This window comes from Chionomys nivalis, chromosome 8 (genome assembly GCF_950005125.1).
Source record: "Chionomys nivalis chromosome 8, mChiNiv1.1, whole genome shotgun sequence".
Taxonomy (NCBI): Eukaryota; Metazoa; Chordata; class Mammalia; order Rodentia; family Cricetidae; genus Chionomys; species Chionomys nivalis.
In genome coordinates this window covers 53,620,077-53,644,653 of record NC_080093.1, presented here as the reverse complement: position 1 = coordinate 53,644,653, position 24,577 = coordinate 53,620,077, and the positions used below count along the sequence as shown (strand labels likewise).

The following is a 24,577-nucleotide window of genomic DNA, read 5'->3' as shown; positions in this document are numbered from 1 at the left end:
GTTGCTCAGCCTGCTTTCTTGTACAGTCCAGGATTACCTGACCATTGTGGCACCACACACAGTGGGCTGGACCCTCCCACAACAATCATTCAACAGGAAAATGCCTCACAGTTTTGCCCATGGCCAATATGAGGGAGACAATTCCTTAACTGAGATTCCCTCATCTCAGATGACAACAGCTTGTGTCAACCTGACAAACAAACAAAACACCTAACCATGCGCACATGCGTGAATGCATGCGTGTGTGTGTGGAGTGTGTGTGTGTGTGTGTGTGTGTGTGTAAGTACTGGGAAAGAAAACACAATGAAGACATCAGTACTAGGTATTATTTAAGCATTCACATACAGTTAAGTGTGGGAAATACTCAGGTTCAATCTAACCACACAGCATCTATCTGTTTAATATACCAAGGGTTTAGTTACAGACAAAACAATCGGAAATCTCAGCAATAGTCAGGAGTCATCATTGCTAAGACTCAGTGGGATCCCAACAAAAGCCCAGCAGGGTGATTCTAAAATTCGTACCAATAGGCAGCATTCATCATGATGTTATTTGGGACAGCCTAGGGGTGCATTCACAGATGCACAGTGGAGAAATGAGGCATGTTCAGGGTCAACGGATGAATGTGCACAATGGAGTTGTAGTCAGGCATGAAGAATGAAATGGGTAGACTTGGGCATCACACTAAGCAAAACAAACCAGACTCAGAGGACCCAAGTTCAGTTCCCAGCAATACCAAGTTGTGTTATATCTACTGTCAATGAAAACCTGTTTATTTGTAAACATTTAAAATTTTTTACGAAAGAAGAAGGGTGCCAAGGGAGATGTGGGAAGTGGGAGGGGAGGATCATATATACACACAATACTAATAAAAACCACTTTCAGGACCTGAGCAATCAAACAAAACCCAAAAGAAACCCATTACTTTGTACAAGTCACGTATATTAATAAGTTTTTGAAAACTTATTATAATTAGTGTTGTTGTGTGTACGTGTAATGTGGGGAGGGGGCACAATGCTGCAGGATGTGTGTGGAGGTCAGAGACCAACTTCCTGGAGTCTGTCCTCTCCTTCCATCTCTACGTGGATTCCAGGAATTGAAGTCAGGCCATCAGGCTTGCGGGAGGAGGGGAGGGGACAAACACCTTTCCCTGTTAAACCATCTCCACTGCCAAACAATTAAAAAAAAAAACCAAAAAACTCTTTTGAAGTAGCTGGGGCTGGAGAGATGACTCAGTGGTTAAGATCAGGCAGAGGATCTGAATTTGGTTACTAGTACCCACGCTGCGCAGCTCACAACAGCCTGGAACTACACTTCTGGGGCAACTAATGTCTCTGGCCTCTACAGGCACCTGCACTCGAATGCACAGGCCTCCACCGAAGCACATGTCCACAGACATAATTAAAATAGAAATAGTTTTTAAAAGTAGAATTGCTGATGCAGCTTTGACACAGCGTGGTGGGAGGGCTCTTGCCACTTGGCTTAGGGACTCACCGTAAATGTGCAGGAATCAATTCTGTGCTGTATTAGTGTTGGCAAAAGAAAGACACAGCTTAACAGAACGAAGCAGAGTCCAGGAATCCATGGGCCATTGGTTTTAGACACAGACACAAAGATTAAGAAACGGCAGATCAGTGGAGAAAAGGCATGCTGCCAAACAAAAGGTACTGTGACAATTGGCCTTTTCTCTGCAGACAGACAAACCTTGATCCATGCCGCCTCTTAGAGAAGTGTCTGCCAAAACCACGTAAGGAGGATTTGTGTCCAACCTGTGGCACTACTGGGAGGTGGTGAGACCCTTAGGAGGCGGGGCTGGGATGTGCCCTTGAAGGGACTTTTGGAACCTAGAGCCCATTAGTTCCTGGCAAATCAGATCACAACAGATGGTGTAGGCGACCATGGAACAACAGTGCCCCCATGTGTCGCTGAAATGAACGCCAAGTGGCTTTCTGGCCTTCGGAAGGCAGATTGGCAGCTTCTGATTTACACACTTCTAGAAGACTCAGCGGCTTCATTGCACTGCACCCACCCAAGCAAAGCGACATTTGCACGGAAATGTGTGTATTGTCTCTGGCTTCATTCACAGACGCTCAAGACAGAAGCAAGATGGCACGTTTCAATGTGACGCAGGAGCACCAGGGCTTTGACATCCCCTCCCCAACCCCTTCCTCTACTTAGCAGCAAGCAGGAATCGCTGAAGCTCTCCACAGCATAGAAGAAGCACAAACAAATGTCTACCCACCCACTGTCCATACAATTTTCTGGAAAAGGCAGAAGTGTAGGGACAGGAGAGAGATCAGGTTTGCCAGGGGACAAGGTGGGCACCTGGAAACCCCAGGACTGCTCTTAGAGTGTCCAGTCTGCTCTGCAAATGGGTGGTGGCAGTAGTTACATCAGTGTGGGCACACAGCTGTACACTATCGAGATGGTCTGTGTGGATTATAATGGTACCCTGTGTGACAGTTAGCTTTAAGAGTCAACTTGCCACAGCCTAGAATCACCCAGGAAGAAGAGAATCTCAAGAAGGATTAATCATCTACATGACGATGGTGGCAGGCAGGGAGCAGGGACAGGTGGCGGCTGTGGGCCTGTCTGTGGGGGACTGTCTTAATGAAGCTGATTGATGCCACATTGTAGGCGTCACCAGTCCCTAGGCAGGTGCTCCTGAACTATGGGATAGCGGAGAGGTGGAGCTGAGCACAAGCAAGCAAGCAAGGGCGTCTGAATTAATTGACTAATTTCCCTCTGCCCTTGACTATGAATGTACTGCCTTGACTTCCCAGGTCTCGTGGACTATAAGCTGGAATTGTAAGTTGAAATGAACCCTCTCTCCCCTAGATTGCTTCTGTCAGGGTGTTTTATCAGCACATTTATCAGAAATGAAACTGGAGCTGCCCAGAAAGTCACATTGATGGAAAGAAATGCCAGCGACAGGGAGCAGTCTCCCAAAAGCACATGCACATATACACAGAAGGACCATGGGACATGTACACATGCACAGAGGGACCATGGGACATGTACACATACGCAGAGGGACCATGAGACATGTACACATATGCAGAGGGGCTGTGGGACATGTACACATATGCAGAGGGGCCGTGGGACATGTGCACATATGCAGAGGGACCATGGGACATGTACACATATGCAGAGGGGCTGTGGGACATGTATACATATGCAGAGGGGCTGTGGGACATGTGCACATATGCAGAGGGACCATGGGACATGTACATATGCATAGAGGGGCCACAGGATATGTACATATATGCAGAACAGTCATAGATCATGTACACAAGTACGGAGGGGCCATGGGATAGATACAAGCTGGACAACTGACCCTAGAAAGGCCCTGGAGGTCATTCTGTCCCAGATCAGACTTGGTCCAGTCCAAAGCAAAATCCATTCTGGTAGGTCTTGTGGCTAGTCATCAGGGCACAGCTTGGGTCCTACATCCCTCTTGGGGGTATGAGAAGGGGCGATAGAGGCTACTGGCATTTTCAGTCTCTGACCCTGGGGCCTCAAGCAAGCATCCAGCAGAACCAGAGTATAGTCTTATCCTGCCTGGGTGAGGAACCTGTCGGCACAGGAGCAGCTGGGCAGTAGGTGTCAGGGCTCCTCTACCCTGGGAAGAGCAACTCTTGGCTCAGAGTCTGGCCTAGCCCTAGTCCCAGGTATACAGAAAGGGAATGGGGTGTATCCTGCCCCATTGGAGGCCATGTAGCTCTATGACAGGCTTTCAGTCCAAGCTCAGACCTTGATGTCTCATTCTGCTGGCCAGAGAGGAAGGGACACAGGGTGACCTGGAGTGGTGTGGATGGGATTGTGAGGCTCAGAAGAAGGATGGGGAGTAGCAGAGGCCCTTCCTGAGCCTCCGTGAGCCCACTGCTCTGGCCTCAGCTGGGAAAGTTAACTTCATTCCTGAGGGCAGAGGGGACAAGTCAGAAGAACATTCATTTATGGGGCAGAGGACAGAGCAAAGAAGGGGTGAGCACATCCTCCCTGACTGTATGCAGGTCTGGGATGGGGACCCCATCCTCCTCCTGCTTCCAGTAGGATGTTTGCTCTCTGTATATCCTCCTGTCCCGTGTGTGTATCCCCAAGATCACCCTCAAGTGTTGTTCCTCAGGCACTGTTCACCTTGTTTTTTTTCAAGTCCCTTACTGGTCTAGCACTCTCCAATTAGGCTAGGCTAGACTGGCTCACTCCTGAGCCCCAGGGAGCCACTCGTCTCTGCCTCCCCAGCACTGGGGTTGCAAGTATGCGCCACCATGCGCAGTTCTTACAAGTGAAGTTCTGGGACTCGAACCCAGGTCCTCGTGCTTTCACGGCAAGGACTTTACAAATGGAGCCATCTCCTTCCCAGCTCAGAACTTGTGGTTCTGACACCTTCAGGCTCTTACAACCAAAAAGGATGCTATATTACAGAGCCTTCTGGAATTATGAAAATATTCTATAAGCAAAGTGGCCTGGTGTGGCTGCCACCAAGCACACATGAATGCAGACTGAAGGTGTAGTAGGCAACCCAGGAACTCACTTTAGGAAATTTAAATGTCAGCTTAAAGAGCCTTACGGTGCGGTGGGATGCAGGTGGGAATGTTCCAGAGTTGCTCCTGAAGATGTCCCACTTCCCAAAGCTGCATGCAGACTTGATGGGTCCCTGTTAAGATGCATGAATTTTCCCAGAACTAGAAAAAAAACCACCCTAATTCACAGGTAGAACCTGATGGCACACAGATGCGGAACACTAGCCCCGGCAAGCACGGTCAATTGACCTCGACAATGGTGTCGAAAGTCTCTGAGAATGGAGCAGTCTCCGCCTAGGCAGAGAGGCACCATGGTCGACCACATGCTGAGGGGTGTTGCCTGTTCTACCTGCCACACATAAGTAAAAATAAAATAAATCTTTAAAAATTTAAATGAATGGTCCCGTGGGCTGAGTGTGGTGGCATGGGGAGGCCCACAGCCATCTTGCAGTTGACAGACTTTCTTTGATGGCTCTTTCCACAGAGTAACCAAAGAAGCTGTGTCTGTCACTGAGCAGAGCTGCTGGCTTCCAGACCCATTGGGCTTTGAGATCACCAGGGAACACATATGTAGCATGTCTGTGTGGACTGGCTGCACACATAGGTACTTGGGCTCTGGCCAGGGACCCACAATGCCTGGCGAGGAGAGAGAGCAGAGGAGAGCATTCTGACACTGGCCACAGAGCTTTGTTAACGTCTTGGAGAGTGTCCTGCTATTGGGCCTCCTTCCTCGGGCCCCACCTGTGCTGGAGGTCTGCATGACCTTGCTTTTCCCACACACTTGACAAGGACAGCTGAGGTGAGGTACAGGGTACCAGTATCAAGGACAAGTCCCAGGTCTGGAGAAATGCAGAGTTTGCCTGTCATAACCTTTGGCTCAGAAGCCCAGGGAGGCCAGTTCAGGGTCCAGATGGGCAGCCAGCAGCAGCCTCACAGCTGGTCAGCACCCAGGAGTGACACGAATCTGGCGAGGGTCAGGCCCTGTATGTCCCCGGGGAACCCATCTGGTGGCAAGGGAGACTGAGTCCCATCTCGCAGACTGTTGTCTTGGGGAGCATATGGTTAAACACAAAAAGATAGATGGGCAGCCTGCCTGGATATCCCTCCTTGTCGCCCCTCCCTGCCTGTTATCTCTCCAACAGCTGCAGCAACTATGTCTCCCACCTCTTGTGATACCAGGGAGCCCCAGTCTGAGGTAGTTCTGGACAGTCCCCGGGTCTGGAGACAGAGCCAAAAAGACGTGGCAGCCACCTACTCCTAGAACAGCAGGGTCTGGAGAAACAGACACTGGCGTGACAAGGACAAATGATGGGCCAGCTTGGACTGCTGTCCTCTGAAGGACAGCTCCTGACTCAGCCAAGGTGTGACTCTCACCAGATGGAGGTGAAAGATGAGGACAGAGTCGCAGGTCACCCTGGCACTGGGCGTCCTGCAGGTTTCTCTGGCTGGCTGAAAGGCCTCGAGTACCCTTGTTCCTGCTCCAGCTTCGCCCTGGAGACTGTGAGGAGGAGGTAGGGTGGAGCGATCTGTCCTGTCTGACTCGTGCAATGAGGGTCCAGAGGCTTGGGGTGCATGAGGTCTGGGGATGGGGCTCTGACTGAAGAGGAGCAACAAGCCCAAAATTGGGACGTTGGTATTGTCAAGCCCTCCCTGTCCCTCATCCAGGTAAGATATACCCCTCCCCAGCAGCCACCAACCCAGACACACCCCCTATTGTCATCCCTGTTCCTGGCTTCTGTGGCTCATAGATCCTCTACCCCAACCATGGCTGTGGCCTCAGTTAAAGAGGGCCTTGAATTGGCCCTCATCAGCCAGGGGCTCTCAGGGACAGCAGGCATCTTCTCACTTGAGCACCTGCTGGCTTCACTTCCCGCCCCGCTCTTTCCGCTCCTCCTTGGCTGGAAACAGGAGCTCTAGAGGCTTTTCTCAGCCTGACTGTTATTCTTGTCCTCACCTCCTCCTGCTCGCCAAGGCCAGGAGCCGGCCAGAGACAAAGAATGTCGAGGAACTGGGAGCCAGAGATCCCCGAGGGAGAGTACATGGGGCCCAGTCTCCCAGGCAGTGACAGATGTCTGGATGGGGCCCAGCCTGGGCTTAGGGGCCTGGTGTCTACAAAGCACAGCAGGTCCTACCTCTTAGGGACAGCAGCCCCTGAGGCAGAGCCTAGCATACAGGTTCTAGCAGGCTCCTTCAATGTAGCCCTTGTTTGTGAGGTATCTTCTTGTGAAGGGGATTGACCCTGCTGGGACCCAAAGCTCAAGGACATTTTGCTAGTGGGTCCTGTGGGCACCGTACCTGGGTCTACATGACGTGTTAAAAGTACCAAAACTCTGAGTCCTCGGCTGGGTGGGGTGATGCATGCCTATGGTCCCAGAAACCAGGAGGTGGAGGCAAGGGGATCAGGAGTTCAGGCAGCCTCGGCTATACATAGGCATTTTGAGACTAGCCTAGGCTATAGGAAACTCTCCCAAAAAACCAAAGTGAATAAAAATCCAAACTTCCAATTTGTCCATATGCAATGTCACATGGAAATGAGCAATGTTCCAGTGGCCTGACCATCACCGGAGCCAACACACAAAACACCGATCTCACTACTTATCATGCAAACAATCTACAAGCATTGAGTTCCGAACACAGCAGGTGGTTGCTGTCATTGGTATTATTCCCAGACAGGAAAAGCACAGCAAAGAAGGCTATAAATGCTCACTTCAGCATAGCAATATCAAGACTGGCATCTGAGCTTAGGTTCTGAGAACACGACCTCGCCCCACTGTCCCTGCCTTGGTCCCTGCCACCTACCTTACATTTGTTATTTGATGGGCTCCACGCACGGCCAATGATAAGGGTCAGAGGAGCCTCTATGAAGACCTCCCATGTCTCATTTTCCATTTCCCTGGGCTGGCCCCTGCTCCATCCCAGCTATTGATTTCAGGGCAAGCTTAACTCATAGGATAGAGTACTTCAGCCTGAGGACCTCTCCCGAGGGCTTCCTTGGGTTCTGGGCTGCTCACCACATGTCAAGCCAGCTCAGGGTTGCTAGGGCAGAGGGGTCTGTACTGTCCTGACTGGTCCAGTAGATGTCTCAGAAATCCTGGGACACTATGAAAGCTCACTACCTAGTAGATCTGAGAACAGGGTGAAGACTGAACCCACAAGCCACAAGGGCCCACTGGAGAGGCTGTCTGGCAGGTGTACTCACTGGCCCACTGGCCACAGGATACACTGAGATCTGGACCTGGTTCTTGTCACCTGGGGATGTGGCCTGCTACCTGGGGCACCCAGTCAGAGGCAAAGAGGCAGACAGGCAGGAGTAGGGACAGACAAGGAGGGCAAGGCAGCTGTCTTCTGGGCCATTGCCTTGCTTGTGAGTCCTCATAGGAACAAGCACAGCAGCAGTCAATGGAGTTGAGGACTTGTTGCTGTCCTGTCCAAGGGGAGGGTACAGCAAGGACAGCCTAGCGATGCAGGTCTGGGTGAAGACTCCTCTCCAGGTACAGAGAGGACCACAGAGTTGGGAAACAGTAACGACTCCACCAACTAGTCAGGAGCTATCCAGAGAGGCAATGCAGGGGGAAAGGGCACTGTGGTAATGAGGGCCACAGCACTCCAAGTCCTGTTAAGACCTTCAGAGAAGCAGACAGCTAGGACTCACAGGACCCTGTAGCCCCAGCTTCAGACTCTCGACCACACCTAACTCACCTAGCCCCATCAGTTCTATCTTCCTAGGATGAGTGGCAGCCCTGGACCCCGGACTATGTCATGGAGTTGCCTTGCAGTTTTAGGTGACTTGGTGCTGCGAGTTCTTCAAGGCATGGTGCTCAAGCCTTTACAGCAAGCCTGCTGTCCCCCCTGCGCGTGCATGTCCTATGCAGGCATATCTCTCATTTGCAGATGGGAAGACTGAGGTGCAGAATGGCATTGTGGTCCTCCAAGGCCACAGAGTCAGGATCGGCTCCAGCTTCAGGTTCCCCACCTCGGCTGCTCAGCTGCCATATTTGCCTAGAAACGTTGGGGCTGTTCTGGCATGATGCTCCAAAGACTCCAGAGCACAGCAGTCACTGGTGGGTGGGACCCTCAGCTGGCACATGGAAAGGATGACCAGGGTGGAAAGCCCGTGAGTCTGAAGAGCCTCCAGGAACCAGGGCTCCCCGGTAGGCAGGCAAGGATCTATGGCTGCCTCTCGCAAGGTGTGTTACATAAAGGCTGGCAGAGAGTGGGCAGCAGCCGTCACCCTTGTTCCTCCTGGGCTTTGGCCATGGAGAGTGGTAACCCCGACTTTCCTAGTACCTGGGCAGCATGAGGTCCCAAAGGCTCCATCACTGCCTCCGTCCTCTCTAACCAGTACCACCACCCAGAGTCCAGAGCCCCTTGGGGTCTAGAACTGCAGAGAAACCCTGCTTCTTTGAAGCTGCAGTAACGAGCAAGAGCCTTGGGCACCTGTTCCCCCCTGGCAGTTCTCATGTGACCCCAGCACCTCCACACTGACCAGCGCTGAGGGTCTCGGACCAGCCTTGCTCCACACATGTGCTCTTGGAAACCAGGGTAGTGCAGTTCCTTTCTCAAGAGCCATCCCAAGAGCTGATAACTATGTCTCATACACAGCCATAGTCACATAGACATCATACAGGCAATGGAAGGGGGGCAGACTATAGGCAGTGGGGGAAGGCAGTGTGTCTCTTCATATCAGTCACAAAGTCAACTTCTCCTTAGGGCAGTGGTTCTCAACCTTTCTAATGCTGCAGCCCTTTAATATAGCTCCTCATGTTGGGATGACCCCCGACCATGAAATTATTCCATTGCTCCTTCATAACTGTCATTTTGCTACTGTTATGAAGATCTGATATGGAAGATATTTGATATGTAATCCCAAGGGGTCATGACCCACAGGTGGAGAACCACTGGGAACCTGCACCAGTCAGTGTCCCAGGAGCCCAACTATGCTCAAAGACCTCAGCTAGCCTCACCCAGGGAAAGTCAGTTGACCCCAGCACCACCATTCTTACTATGAAGAGATACGTCCAAAGAGCACCTCAGATTTGCCCCAAATCTCACCATTGCAATATTAAGTTATGAATTTAGAAACAGCCCCTTTCTTCTTAAGAGTGAACAAAGCTGGAAGTCTGAGCCAGCCTGGAAGAGGGCTTTGCAGGAGGAGGCATAGGACCTGAGCCTGTTGGGCTTCCCTACCAAGGAAGCGTATTCAGCCCCCTCGCCACTCTTGGCAGTAGTGCCGGCAGTGGTGGTGACAGAAGCCACCTTGACAAGGGACCAGGGCCCTGCGTGTGGGTGCAATGCAGTATCTTGCCCAAGGTACCTCAGAGTTGTTGGAACCAGCTGCCTGCTCCCATCATGCCTGCTATCCGCCTGTGAGGCTGACAACTTCTGGGTGACAGCAGACCTGAGCAGAGATGCCCCTCCGACCCTCCGACGTCTGGTTCAGCTGACCAGGTGCAACTCCAGGAAACTTTGAAGTCAGCAGAAAAACCCTAAAGGGTCCCTAACCTCCCCGCATGACTCCAGGCCCCCAGATTCCTAACGCATCGCAGTAGCGTAGGCTCAGGGATGGGACAAGGCTCCGCGGCGTGGGGTGGGGGTGTTGCACACTCACCGTGCAGCACGGCATGAGGGCTCGGGGCGGATTTCTCCTGCAGGCTGGTCCTCAGTTCGCCACGCTCAGCTCTGCTATCTCCAGTGGGTTTGGCCCCGCGAAGTGGGCTAGTCCCGCCTCCAACTAGCCGCTCAGAACCAATCAGTAGCAAACAGGACCCGACCACCCCGCCTCCAGTGAAGGCTCTTCCTGGCGGGATGGCAGCAGCCACAGGCAAGTGTGGGTCTGTGTAGAGGGCGCGTGAGACACGCAACTTAAGGCTGAGAGGCTCACTACTGGGACTTAACCCCAGAGACTTACAAATAGTGACCCACAATGGTCCCGTGTGTGATGTTCGGGGACGACGGTCCTCTCCAGCCTGGTCCTCTGCAGCCTTCCTCTGGGCATCCAGCCCGACCTGGATGCAGCAGGAGCTGCCTTGGTGAGAGCTGCGCTTACCTAACACCAGGGCTGTCTCTTCTGCGGCTGATTCGGGTAACGCTGCAAGAGGAGAAATAGCTCTATAACAAACACCGAAGACCCTACTGACAGACACCCTAACCCCCTATGGTCTTTCTCCTCCAGGGACAAAGCATAGAGACGGTGTGTGACCCACCTTCGGTATTCTAGTGCAGTGTGCATTACGTGGGCACCAGCTTTTTCCCAGCACAATGCCCAACCTTTCCCTGGTCCTTTCCCTTCTCTCTCCTCTCATGTCCAGTGTCCTTCCTCCCCTGTAGCTCCCAGGAAGCCTCTTTGGGAAGAAGCCCCATGCCTGCTCCATAAGGACTCGTTGGGGGTAGTTGTGGGGGTGGGAGGCAGTTGGACAGGCAGCCTTAGTGTCTCTCTGCTGTACTTAGGATGTCAGCAAAACTGTCCCTGCCTCCCCACAGTGGGTATCTGCCCCTGTGAGTTGCTATGTGACAAGGACCAGCTTGCTTACACTTGGCTCTGCCCCCTGGCACAGACTCCTGGATAGTGAACCTCAGAGTTCAGGGGAGAGTGGTCAGGGCCACAGGATTTGAGCAGCAGAGGTTACTCAATCTAGCAGGCCGCCCCTGCCCTGTCCACCTCAAAGAGAAAACAGGAGGCCGTAAAGGCACCTGCTGGCAGAACATAGGTTTTCTCCGTGTCTCAGTTTACCCACCTCGTAAGGGTTAGGAGAAGTGACCTTTGTAAAGAGATGAGTGCAGTTTGTGATAATAAGTGCTTAGTAAACACACAAGGATGTGCTCTCTCACCCAACTCTCAGACGCTCCTCCTGGAAGGTGCCCTGTTGCCTAGAGCGTAGATGTGGGCACTGACCCTCTCAGAGGCTCCCTGGCTTGTCCTGGACACTGTGGGGGACTTCAAGAGATGGGGAGCTTAGTATCCTATGTGTACTTGGTGGGTACTATGGCAGAAGGAGGCTGCTTTATGGACAAGCAGGACATGAGGAGTAGGTGTGAGATCTTCACTTTGTTCATCCTGGGTGTCCTTGGCTTCCTCGGGCATCCTGAACCCAGCAGCTGAAGCTGGATTCCTAGCATTGGCCAAGAGGACACCTGCAGATCCCTGTCGTCCTCTGTAAAGATGTGTTACATTTGTTTATGCTGCATTTGTCTAGCTATGCACAGATGTGTTGCATTTGTTTTCCTTGCCTGCCTAAGGTACCTGATTGGTCTAATACAAAGCTGGATGACCAATAGCTAGGCCGTAGAGGGATAGGCGGGGCAGAGACAATAAGTAGGAGGAGAATCTAGGCTTGGGAGAAGAGAGTAGAGAGAATGAGGGAGAAAGAAAGGAAGATGCCCTGGGCCAGCCAGCCAGGCAGCTGCCAGCCAGTCAGCCAGCCAGCCACAGAGGAAAGTGGGGAAGTAGGTCAAACAGAATGAAAAAAGGATATATATATATATATATATCCAAAGGCAAAACGTAGATGAAGAGAAACAGGTTAAAACTAAGCAATCATAACTAATAATAAGTCTCCATGTCTTTATCTGGGAGCTGGATGGCAGCCCAAAGAGAAAGCCTGCTACAGTCCTCTCCTTGTCTGCCACCCACCTAGCTTCCTCCCCGACTTCCCTCCCTCCCGGAATCCCTCTCTGATTTCCTGCTTACATCTTCCCCTACTTCTTCCTCTCCCTCTTCCTCGCTCATTTTCTCTACTCCCTTCCTCTCTTCACTTCTTCCCTTCCCTTTCCTCTACTCAGCATCAGCCGAGCACCTAGCTGGCTGCGGTCCAATCATGACAGTATCAAGTTCAAGGCAAGGCTTCTTATCCCATGATCTCCTGACTGGTGTTTGTCCTTGGCAGGCGGTGTGGATGCCTTAGGGGAGGAGTGGTCATGATGGTGATGAAGAAAGCCATGGTGTTGATGAAAGTGGTGATGATGGCGATGATCGTGATGGTACTGGTGATGGTGAGGATGGTAGTGGTGGTGGCAATGGAGGTGATGATGCTGATAGTGGTGATAATGGTGATAATGGTGATGGTGCTCATGGTGCTGGTGGTAATAACAGTGTTGATGGTGATGGTGACATTGATGTGAGTGGTGATGGTGACAGTGATGAAGGGTGTGTAGTGGCAGGGATGATATAGAATATATGAGTGGACCTTGTATGAGGCCACACCCCAGTTCCAGAGCTCTCCTGAATGCTCAGAGCCCCCACATTTCTCACCACAGCACCTGGGTGATATGGTTGCTCTTCTGCCTCTTGCTCGTGGCCAACACTAGTCCACCTTTTCTTCTGTAAGAAAAGATCTCCCGTGTCATTTTCCTTTCCTATTTTGGTGGGTCAGTTTATCTAACTTTACCCCACTAAAGCGCAACACCAATAGGATTTTGGAGCCTGTGAGAGAAAGGAGGCAATATTTGGGGTGGGGAATAGCTCCCCAACTCTCCTCCAGAGTGGCTGTCCTGTGCTGAGCGAGAAGTTGGCCCCCTTCCCTGTGCATATTCTAAGCAACACACCCATGATCTAATAAGGCACTAATGAAGATGGCGCCCTGCCAGGCCCTGCTGATTCCAAGGGGAGGCCCCATCTGTCTGCTTGGCTCTTGGCCTTTGGTGAAGCTGGGTCTACCTGCCTCTCCACAGGAAGCTGCCAAAGGTCCTTATTCAGCGTCTCTTAGGCACCTCCTGCAGCCAGCGTCTTCCAGACCATTAACTCTGTCTAGCCACCTGCCGCCCCTGCTGGAGGGACTGTATGCTTGTTTAGAGGGGCTGGGGCTATCTCTGCCTAAGCAGAGGCCCTGGCTCCCTCTCTGCTGAGTACCAGTTACATCAGTTACCTTGCTTGGCTGGGCCTCAGACTTTCTTCTCCTATCGAGCTAAGGGCTAGGATGAGGTAGATTCCTAAGCTGGCAGGGAATTCATTGTGGAAGTTTGTTACACATCAATCATAAAGGACATGCCTGTAAACCCAGCACTGGAGGCTGATGCAGGTGGAATAGCCAAGTTAGATCTACACAGGGAACTCACGGCTAACCTAACCAGGGCTACATAGAAGATATATTTGTTGCTGTGCAGACAGCCTGTAAAACTTTTAAGGACAAACCTAAATTCGAGGATAACTTGTGACTAATCTTCTCCACTTAGCTGGCTGTGGAATACTGCAGGACAATCTGATAGTCAGGAGAAAATGCCCTCAGGTGTGCCTTGGGGAAGTGTGTTCACAGGTAGCTCTGGGCCCTTCTGGCCTCCAAACCTCTAGGTAAGGCCTGATGATCCCAGTAACCCAGAACCCCATTCTGCCCTTTAGCACACCAAACTGTAAATTAACACGTAAATTTCCACGTAAAGGAACCCAGAGAGTCTGTATGTCTATGGTGGTTGCTCTTCCCTCCCAGGAACTCCAAGTTTTAGCATTTTCTGCTAAATAAATAAATATATTCACTGCTATATATATTTATATATTTAAAGCAGCTATAGAAGATGAGCAATTAAGGACACTTACTGCCTAATCATGAGATGAGACTCTGGAAGTCAGTACCCACCCTGGGCAGCTCACAGACACTGCAAGGGCTCTGATGTCCTCTCCTGGCCCCAATGGGTACTGGGCAATGGGCACACTTACACTCACGCAGACATAAGCACGCACACGTATAAATCAGATTAAATCAATCTTCTTTTGTTGGGTCCAGGGGGGTTGCACAAAGATGAGAGAACACCACCAAGTCTAATAAACCAGAAGCAACCTTTATTCTAGAAACCAGATCCTAGGAAAACCAGAAGCAAACTTAAAAAAAAAAAAAAAAAAACCAAAAAACCATCACGGGCACAGAAGCTTATCAGCTAGCTGAGACCACAACCAGAGATGATGTTTGTTAGGCTGTGGCAAAAGGCAGGCTTTTGAACCCACATTTTATAGTAGGGGCACCAAGCATTATCTCTGAACAAAGGAATTTTTATGATCTTGCCCTGACCCTGTGGGTCAGTTAACATAGACCCTAAGGAGGGGAGTGAGTTCTAATGTCAGTGGGTAACTAGGCAGATTTCATGAAATATGTTTTAGAGGAGATTACAGCGATAGTCACTAATTGCAAGAAAACAGGTGTCTTTAGCAATTAGTCAGAAAGGGACTGCTAGAAATACCAGAAGGTTAATAAATTAGGATTAACTGGTTTTATGCTGAGAATTTAGGAGATAGCAGAAAGCTTTTCACACTATCTCAAGATAAAGCTCAGATACTGACTGCCATACTTTACAACCTCCATTATCAGAGCTCATTAGTCAAATCTGTGTTTCTACCTTGTCCACTGTTTCTCCTGGTTCCTCCAGGCAGTGTATGCTGGAGCCCCATGCCTCTCCTTTGGTGGTGCCAGTTTTCCAAACCGGAGACAGTGCCTAACCCAGAGGTCAGTATCTCCGTCTCCTAAAGGCTAACTCATTCACATCTGTCGTTTATCAGGGATGGCCAGGACACTACTCTCAATTTGTAGGGAGAAGCTCTGGCCTTGTAAATAAAACAGCCAGTTGTAAAATGAAATTACCTAAACTGATGGAGGCTTCCCAAGCATCCGAGAAAATAGCTCACTGATCCACTGAGAAAGTTGTTGGGTTTACAGCTTTATATGTCTCTCTTCCTATATCCTAAACTTCTACATTCTAATGTTTGGTGTCTATATTTCTATTTTTATATTTTCACTCTTTTTTTTTTTTTTTTTTTTTTTGGTTTTTCGAGACAGGGTTTCTCTGTGGCTTTGGAGCCTGTCCTGGAACTAGGTCTTGTTCACTCTTATTTCCAGACCCTTCACTTTTAAATTATTATTATTTTTTTAAATTCCAAGTCAGGATCTTACTATGCAGTTCTGGCTATCCTGGTACTCACTCTGTAGACAAGGTGGCCTTTAACTCACAGAGATCCGCCTGCCTCTGCCTCCTGAGTGGTAGGGATTAAAGGCATGCGCCACTACACCCAGCTACAATGAAGTTTTTGTTTTAAAAAAGGCAAAAACAAACAGGTGAAAAAGAAATAGAAGCTGCTCTTGTGAGAGCTTCCTTGGTGAAACATACTAGTTTTCTACAAATTCACAGTGAGGGGAGAAAGAGCAATGAACCTCTCTTGTTCTCTTCAAAGAACATTTGAACCTCTTCAAGGACTTTACAAGGAAAGAAGGGTCTAGGAGCACTGACCTCCAAGAAGGATCCGTGAGCACTGACCTCCGAGAAGGATCCGAGAGCACTGACCCCTCGAGCATAATAGCATTATATCCTCATCAGAGCAGTTGTGATGACCTACAAGAGACTCAGGATGCAGCCTGTGGATGCTCCGGTAGGAGGGTGAGTAGGATGGCCATAGACCCTCCCCTGAGATCCCAGCCACTCCTATCTGCTCTTCCCTCTTAGCTATAGGAAATTCTGTCCCAGCTGTATGCGGTCCTAGCAGGCACCAGGATAGAGTAGAAGGTTAATGAAGGGGGACCCACATCTATGTCTCTCCGAGGAAGGAAGCATCTATGCTGTGGTGGGACTTTCAGCGATGCAGCTATTAGGTGGCGGTCACCCACACTCCCAGCACCCCACTAGGCCCATTGGTTCACCAGGCTGGACTTGGTGAAACTGTTAGTCTATCCATGCATCATCTGACGCGAGTAGATGTTTTCTTCGTGACTCCCCAGGAACAGTTCACGCAACAGTGGACGGGTGCCAGACTCCCTGTGTACATACATGTAAACATCCTTACCAGAACATGAGCATCTGCCATGTGGATAAACTATCACAAACCAGTGAGGATTACCCAAGAAACTCGAGGTCAGTGTTGGGAGATAAATTAATGTCATTTGGACTGGGGTGGGGCTATCTGCTGCTAATGCTTGGCTCAGCTGTCCGGAAAATGTTTGCAGACCTGACTCTGAGCTGCCCGGTGACCCCTAGAGGTCATCTAGCTATAGAGGTGCCAGAAGGCAGGAGCCTCGCCATCCTGTGATGGAGTCAGATCTGTTCTGCATCTGCCACAACGTAAGCTGGCCCAAGAGCAATCTTGACACTCTATGTGAGCCCCACTAATTTTAGGGTAGACATGGCTGCTGCCTCTGAGTTTCACTGCATCCTCATAGCCAGCAATGGCCTGGGGAACAGAGGTCCTGTGTTCCCCCACCCCACCCTGCCATCTGTCTAGACCAAGCCATTTATCATATGCCCCAGGACTGTCAGCTGCTGTGATATTCGCCTGTCGCATCTGACGCACAGATGGATGCCTTACAGGGCCCCGCATCTGTGTCCTTGGGCAAGGAGGATGCAGGTGACTTCAGGTTTATTTCACCCTTATCCCAGTGGCAAACCTTCTGGGAAAGGACCACTCTGTTCCTTGGGGTCTGGTGTGAAGAACATGAAGAATAGGCGGCTCTTTCCTACTCTGCCTCCCCAAAGCAGCCTCCTCCACTGGGCCCCACCCTTCCTGAACCCATGCTGGCCTTTCATCTAAGGGTCTCACAGCTCTCCAGAGGGCTTCATCTCAAGGAGGGTTAGGGACACCGGGTCGCGACAGTTGCATCCTGAGAAGGATTAAAACCCTACAAAGGTGGTTCCTCTTGGTTGGGGCTACTACAAGCAGAGTTTTCTTTCCATTTTAAGAATATTCTCCAGTGTAATAGGAGGAGCAGCGGGCTGTGTCCTGCTGCCCGGCTAGCTTAACCCCTGAAATGACCACACGGAAATCTGTATTAATTAAATTACTGGCCATTACTGCCTCTTATTGGCTAACTCTCACATCTTGATTCAACCCATTTCTAATAATCTGTATGTCACCACAAGGTCATGGCTTACCAGGAAAGATTCAGCATGTCTGACCTGGTGGCTGGCTCCATGGCGGCTCTATCTGCCTGCCTTCTTTCTCCCAGCATTCTGTTCTGTCTACTCCACCCTATCAAAAGGCCAAGGCAGTTTTCTTTATTCAACCAATGAAAGCAACACATAGAAAGAAGATCCTCCTACACCACTCCAGAGTCCCCAGAACGAGTAGCATACTATCTTTCAAATGGGGAAGCACAACTTTATCTAGTAGCTTTCAGGTCAATGTACAGGGTCCCACATAGGCGGAAAAAAAATCTTTACTTTTAATTAAAATATCAAAATAAACAGCTCAGTTGGTAAAGTGCATGCCATGTTAGCCTAAGGACCTGAATCCGGTCCCCATGTAAAGCTCAGGTGCAGTGATGCATGCTTTTGGAATCCCACTGCTGAGGAGTCGGAGGCAGGTGGGTCCTAGGAACTTGCTGGCCCACGAACCCGGCTGAATCAGCAAGCTCCAGGGCCCAGCGAGAGACTCTTGTCTCAAAAACACAAATGGCTCCTGAGGGACATCAGCCCGAGGTTGGCCTGTGGCCTCTGTGCACATGTGTGTGTGTCTGCACTCACCCCCACATGGGCATCTATACACCTGCCCCTCCCTATCCACACACAAAAGGGAGGAGTTTTCTGAGGGTGTCTATCAGAAAGGGACACGGGTGGAATGTTGTTTTTCATACCCTGTGTTTTCATCTGACTCTTTTCCTGGTGTTCTTGGGAAGGTCTGAAAGTCCTTCTTTCCGTTTTTATTGTGCGTGTCCAGGTATTATGTCTGTGCATGTGTGCACGCAGGGCCTAGAGAGGCCGTAAGAGGTCACTCACCTGATCCCCCCTGGAACAGATGGTTGTGAGCTACCATGTGGATCTTGGGAACTGAACCCAGGTCCTTTGGAGGAGCAGCCAGAGCTCTTAACTGCTGAGCTATCTCTCCAAGCCCAGGGCTTGAATGCTTTAAGAATGAATGACAATCAAAGTAGCTTTTTTTTTTTAATAAAAAAAATGTTTAAAGAACCATCATAAAAACAAAAAAACAATGTGTACTTTGGAAGCGCGGCTCTATTCCTCTCTTCTCTAACTGCAAGTGAAGCTGGCTGGCCAGGCAAGGTGGAGTTTACAGAAACAGCTTGACTGAGCACAATCTTGGAGGAACAGAGGGATGGGGATGGGATCTTGGGAGGAGCCAGGGGAGCCCTGCTGGCACTGAGAGCAGAAATAGCAAGTAGAAGGAGCCAGGGGTGCTCTGGGGTACCAGAAAGGCAGAAATAGCCAGGATGCAGCATCTTGGGGTGGCCCTGGGGCCAGGACAGATTGGGTCTGTTTAGTGGTAAAACAGCGCCACCTCGTGCTCTTCATTGGTAACACCAGGCTGGAGAATTGGGGAGGCAGCCCGGTGTAGTCACATGGACTATGAAGGCCCTGTAGCAAACGTTGGGATGAGGGAGGGAGAAACAGCAGTTTTGAAGAGGTCCTGTAATGGATGCCTCCAACACTGTGCCCAGAGCTGAAGGGCTAGTGTCCCCAGGAGCAGCGGCGAATGCTCCCTAGGAGCTGGTGCTGAGTCTCCAGTCACCTGGCCCATCTATGGCAGGAGGAAGCAAAGCTCCTGTCATCTGGCCCACTGGGGCTGAGGGGCAGTTTTCTTGGGTTGGGTACCATGGGGCAGAAGGATGCAGGGCACATGCCCTCACTGTAGCTCTGGGGTCCACCTTCCTCCACCTGCCCCTCTCTCTTCCTGTCCTCCTTGCCATGTCCTTTAAATGTCCAACATGCAACCAGGACTCTTTCCCTTCTCCCCTGCTTATGAGAGGGAGCCCTGAAGTCTGTAGAAGCAGAGCTGGGACATGGCAAGGGTTTGAGCAAGACTGGGGCAGCTCTGAGGGCAGAGCAAGTGGGCATAGGATGGCCACTCTATGCTTGGCTCATAGGCAGGGATAGACCCCCAAGGTTTGACTGGGACTCTTCCCCTAGAGCCCTGTTTAGGACAACCCGCAGCGGCTCCCTTTTCCTGAGCTGTCGGCCCTTCATGTAGTACAAGAGGGGTTTTACGCTGCTGTCAACACAGGCTAGGAGGGTGGCCAATGGCAAGAAGAAGGGGAGCAGAAATGCTATGACTGGCCGCAGGCTCCAGTAGACAACCATGGGCAGGCGACAGAAGAACAGCAGGATCCCGAGGCACTGGGCCACCTTGCAGAACTTGGGGGGTGGCTGCAAAGAGCAGCAGTTCCCGCAGATCAAGAGAATCATGCTGGCCCCACAGGCCATGCTCACCAGCACGCCCAGCCAGATGACGCTGACCCAGTGGTATCTGAGGCAGACGAACACGCTCAGCCCCTTGTACAGCAGTCCACAGGCATTGGCCGGCAGGAGCACGGCTGGCATGGTCAATGCCCAGATCAGGAGGCAGAGCACAGCTGAGGTGTACCTGGGGCGGCAGCTGGAGCTGCAGTAAGAGGGGAACATGTAGTTGAGGCAGCAGTCCACAGCGAAGGCAGCCAGCAGCCAGAGTCCCACTGCAAACCATAGGAAGACGACCGGGAAGTGGAGTGTGTCCTCATAGCCCAAGGCGATCTCGGCAATAGAGAAGCCCACCTGGCAGGCGAGGAAGAGGAAGTCGGCAGCAGCCAGGTGGAGCAGGTAGATGTTGAAGGGGCCCTTCTTGATGTGCAGGCCAAGGTGCCAGAGCAGCAGGGCATTGCCCACCAGCCCCGCCAGGCTGACAATGAGGCTGAGGTAGAAGAGCACATTGATGAACGTGCCCCAGATGTTGAATATGGAGAACATCCCGGCTAGCTTCCACGGGTGATCCGGGAGGCCCCTGCAAAGGGTGGCGGTGCTCGCTGCCCAGCTGCTGTGCTCTGAGTGTGGAAGGCAAGACAGCATGAGTCCCTAGCTTCCGGAGTTCGAGTTGCCATGGCCCCCTGCCTAGCTGCGCATGCTCTTGCCCCCTCCCCAGCATTTGCTGTGCTCAGAGGTATCATTCTCTGCCCTCATCCTGGCTGGGCAACCCTTCCTGTGTGAGGTATCCCTTGCAGAGGCCTACCACATTCAAGCAAAGGGGCCACAGGTGGCAGGACCCCCTTTCCCATCATGTTCTAGTGTGAGGGCTCCAAAGCCCTGATGGCACCCACCCAGAGGTCTCTGATGATGCCTGCTATGACTCCAGGGTACTCTATTCTGTGCTGGGTGAGGCATTAGGGGACTTCCCTACACACTTCATCTGGAGCAGGACACTGAACCCCCCATGGTCCTGAAGGACTGTGACTCCTCTGAAGCGTCCTCCCAGAGTCTGGGCTTTGGTGATGGGTTTCAGGGCCCTGAGTCTTCTTGGGGCTGATTAGCAGAAGGAAGTTCCTGGTGCTCTCAGTGGAAGAGATGCCAGGGCAGTACCTCTTCTCAGGGGATGTTCCAGATATGAGGACCCAGGCCCAAAGTTCTGGGCACAGGGGCTGCCAGGGAAGAGCAGCTATAGGAAAGGATAGATGGAGAAAGAGACAGAGAGATAAAGAGATAGAGTCAGAGATGGGGAGACACAGACAAGGAGACAGGGACAGAGACAGAGAGGGGTACAGGAGACAGTGACAAAGATAACTGTGTAGTTGGTGTTGTACCCTCACTCCTGGCTTGGGCTGTGTCCCCTGCCCAAGAGGATACCTTAGTTATCTCTCCACTCCCAGAGAGCCCCCCCCACCGACCCTGCTTCCTCTCTTGATCCCAAAACTTCTGCAGTGTCCTGATAAGTGTCACCTCCCTGCTGGTCACCAAGGATCCTTCCTGGCACCTCCAAGGGATGGTGGCTCAACCTACAAGCCCAGCTGTAAGGGTCAGAGTGCAGGTCCTCTCACGCATCACAGTGTTGACAGAGACAGGAACCCTTCCCTCGGTGGCCCCTAGTGCCCCATGGTATCCCAGGGTTGTTTAATCCAGACTCCAAATCCTGTGTGGATTCTGGCTGATGGAGGCAAGCTAGTTCTGAAAGGGGATGAGAAGGTGGACTGGAGCATCTTCCTCATCCCTGTTCTCCGGGGAACCCAGAGCCGTGTATTCCAAGATTGCAGCCTCAGCCTCCAAGGTTCCCTTAACTGCCTTCCCTTACGGAGTACATTCTCAGAGTCGCCAGTGCCCCTCTGAGAGCCAGGCAGGGAGCGGGGTGCTATAGAGGGTAAGAGAAGGGGTGTTCCTTGCTTGGGGGAGGAGGCAGAGGGACAGACTACCCTTCTCACCTGCTGACTGCCTGCTGACAGTGGCTGTCCCCAGCTCGCTCAGCCCACACTCAGTTGTCTTGAGCTCTGCCTGGCCCCTAAATCCCCTCCTGTCCTCTGGGGCTGGCTCCTGCCAGTTCCCTAGAAGTGGGAGGGTGTGTCACCTTTTCACAGGAACCAAAGGAATGAGCTCAAACAGAGCTGTTAGTGTGGGCGGCTCCTCCTCCTCATCTGGGAGAAGAAACCAGAGAGCCTCCACACCACCGGCTCTGGAGTAATCCCTGGCCCTGGTGCTCAGGACCAAAGAAAGAGATGCCACTGTAGGAATGGATCCAAGGAAAGCGCTTGCTATGCAAGCATGAAGACCTGGGTTTGGATCCCAGCCCCGGGTAAAAGCTGGGCATGATGGTGCATGCTTATAACCTCACTACTGGGGTGGAGACCAGAGGACCCCGGTACCTACTATCCAACTGGCCATGCCAGTCGGTAGGTTTAATGCAAGATCTTATCTTTAAAAAAAAATAAGGTATTGGTCCAGTGAGAAGTCTCAGTGGGTAAAGGTGCTTGCCACCAAGCCTGACAACCTAAATTTAATTCTGGGGATCCACATGGAAGGAGAGAATTCATTTCTGAAAGTTGTCGTCTGATCTGGACACATGTGGTGGTGCATTTGTGTGCATACACACACAAATAACATGTGTTTAAACCAGTGTGGTGGCCACTCTTTTAATCCCAGCACTTGTGTGTGTGTGTGGCGGGGGCAGACTCTGCGAGTCTACATAGAGAGTTCCAGGATGACCAGAGCAGCATAGTAAAACACTGTCTCAAAACAACAATAAAATGTCATTTTAAATGTCTTTCAAAGTGGAGAGTATTTGAAGAAGACACCCATGTTGACTCCACATGCTGCACACATGTGCATACACACAGACACACAGCAGAGGGGAGACGGAGAGGGAGAGAAGCCGACGGAGCTAGGACTGCACAGAGAGAAATAGTGGTGAACTTATTAGCAGAGGAAGGTCCTGGGGAGCTGGGCAGCCAAGCGCTGAGTGGGTCTCTGCATTTGGGACAGAAGACAGGGTCATTATGAGTCAGGACAAAAGTGTGCTCTCGGGCCAGAATGTCTCTGGTTTATCTTCGGACTCCTTCAAGAACCATGCACATCCCTCCAAGTCACCCAGTACACACATGTTCTCACAGCCCTGTGTTACGGTCCCCTAACAAAACGTGTAGGAAAGCCCAACTGTGGTGACTCAGTCATGGCCACCATCATCTGGACTATCCCGTGTGGGATGAACCCTTATGATACACACAGCCCTGTGCAGCCTCAAATCTCTCCAAGTTTTTGTTGTTCGGGTGGGGTTTTAGTTGTTTTTCTTCTTCATGGTGTCGTCCTTGAGGATTAACATAATTCTCAGGGTCTGCTGGTGCTGTGAGGTGATCTGCCTGGGTTATTAGAGGAGACAGCAGCAGCAGGAGCCCGGGCACAGCACGGACGCAGCAGAGAGCAGAGTCGGACCTAGGGCTTAGCACCTCTCCTATGTAAGTGTGGAACTGGACAGGGCACTGTTCTGGGTTTTCACATGTGACATGCGATGGCATGTGGAATTGACATTCTGTTTGGATGGGATGTGGCCTGTGGGCTGTCACTAGCAGCTGCTGTGTGAATGTGACCAAAAGTGTAAGGTATGATTCAACACCTTGAGCCCCAGGCTAAAGATGGCTCAGAAGGTGAAAGCAGCCCCTGTTCTGTAGGACCAGAGTCCAATCCTGGCCCTAAAGTTCAGTGGTTATACCAATTAAAGGGCCAGCAAACTTATCTTGGGTGGTAGAATAGGGGCCATCTTACCTTGCATCCATGTGAATGCCAGTGTGTCCTATCCTAAGTGTTCTGAAGTCACCAGGCCACCTGTTTAGTCAGTGAGACTATTGGACCCTGTTTGGCATGAATGGCAAACTGCCAGGCTGCTGAGACACACAAGAGGTTTCCAAGAGACAATTGACCCAAAGAAGCTAAGGTCAGTGTCCTCATGTGATTAAGCCAGATTCCCCAATTCCCAGCCCCGTCACAGTGCTGCCTGCTGACCAGGGTACCCATACCCAGGGTCATCCACAAGTTATCTGTCCCAAATATCTCCCCCCCCACTCAATTTTAAGTTACATTTATTTACTTAAGTGTGCGTGTATTAAGGTCAGTTCTCGCCTTCCACCATATGGTTTCTGGGGATTGAACCCAGGCTGTCAGACTTGGTGGCAAGCACCTATACCCACTGAACCATATTATCAGCCCCTGTTGAACAGCAAGCACTATCCTCCCATCCTTTGAGCCAGCTGTGGCCATCTTCACGAGTTCGGCTGTGTCTGCCTGACAAAGATCATCCCAGGTGGACCTGATGACTTTAGAGGCTTGCTCATAGAAGGAGGGGCTGGGAAGGGTCCTGAGGACCTTACTGAGTATCCAACGCCGCCCCTCCCCCAGCCATTTGTATGCAGTTCTGCCCAAAGCTGCACATCTTCAGGGTCCAGAGTGGAGTATACACTGGGGAAGACTACAGGGAGGGTTTCCATCTGCCCAGCTATTATCTATGCTGGGTGCAGACCTTCCAGCATGGCTGCTGTAGAGTCACCTAGCAGCACATACGCCAGATAAACGTGCAGAAAATACCTGATGCTGCCCCAAATCTCTCCAGCTTTTCCATTGTCTCAATCAGTCCTGGTGGGGTTTTGGTTATTATTGTCTTTTGTTTATTTTGGTTTCATATAATTCATGTGGCTTGTTACTCCGTGACTGGTGGCCTGTGGCTGGCCTTGTCATTGACATTGGGTAACACTGTGGGAAATGTAAACAAAATGTGCTGTTATTTCTTACACGAGACAACATCTCCTCTAAAAGACATTACACAGAAACCAGTCGTCAGAAACTCCAATTCTTCCAGCGTCAGCACTGCTTGAACTCAAGGCTGCACTCTGCTCGAAACGTCTTTCTGCTTCCCC

The 24,577-nt window shown here is 51.2% G+C and overlaps 2 protein-coding genes across 2 annotated transcripts in view; both read right to left on the bottom strand.

Annotated features, from left to right (window-relative positions):
* Osbpl5 (oxysterol binding protein like 5) overlaps positions 1 to 10,160 on the bottom strand; it is a 74,158-nt gene extending 63,998 nt beyond the window's left edge. Inside the window, exon 1 of the mRNA XM_057779028.1 lies at positions 10,132 to 10,160. Coding sequence (XP_057635011.1) covers positions 10,132 to 10,146 — 15 coding nt within the window. The 5' untranslated portion in view covers positions 10,147 to 10,160. The remainder of the gene's footprint in view (positions 1 to 10,131) is intronic.
* Positions 10,161 to 18,552: 8,392 nt separating this feature from the next.
* On the bottom strand, positions 18,553 to 20,162 carry Mrgprg (MAS related GPR family member G). Its single transcript, XM_057779700.1, has one exon. It carries the CDS (start codon positions 20,160 to 20,162, stop codon positions 19,290 to 19,292), a length of 873 nt encoding a protein of 290 aa, XP_057635683.1. The 3' UTR covers positions 18,553 to 19,289.
* Positions 20,163 to 24,577: the final 4,415 nt, after the last annotated feature.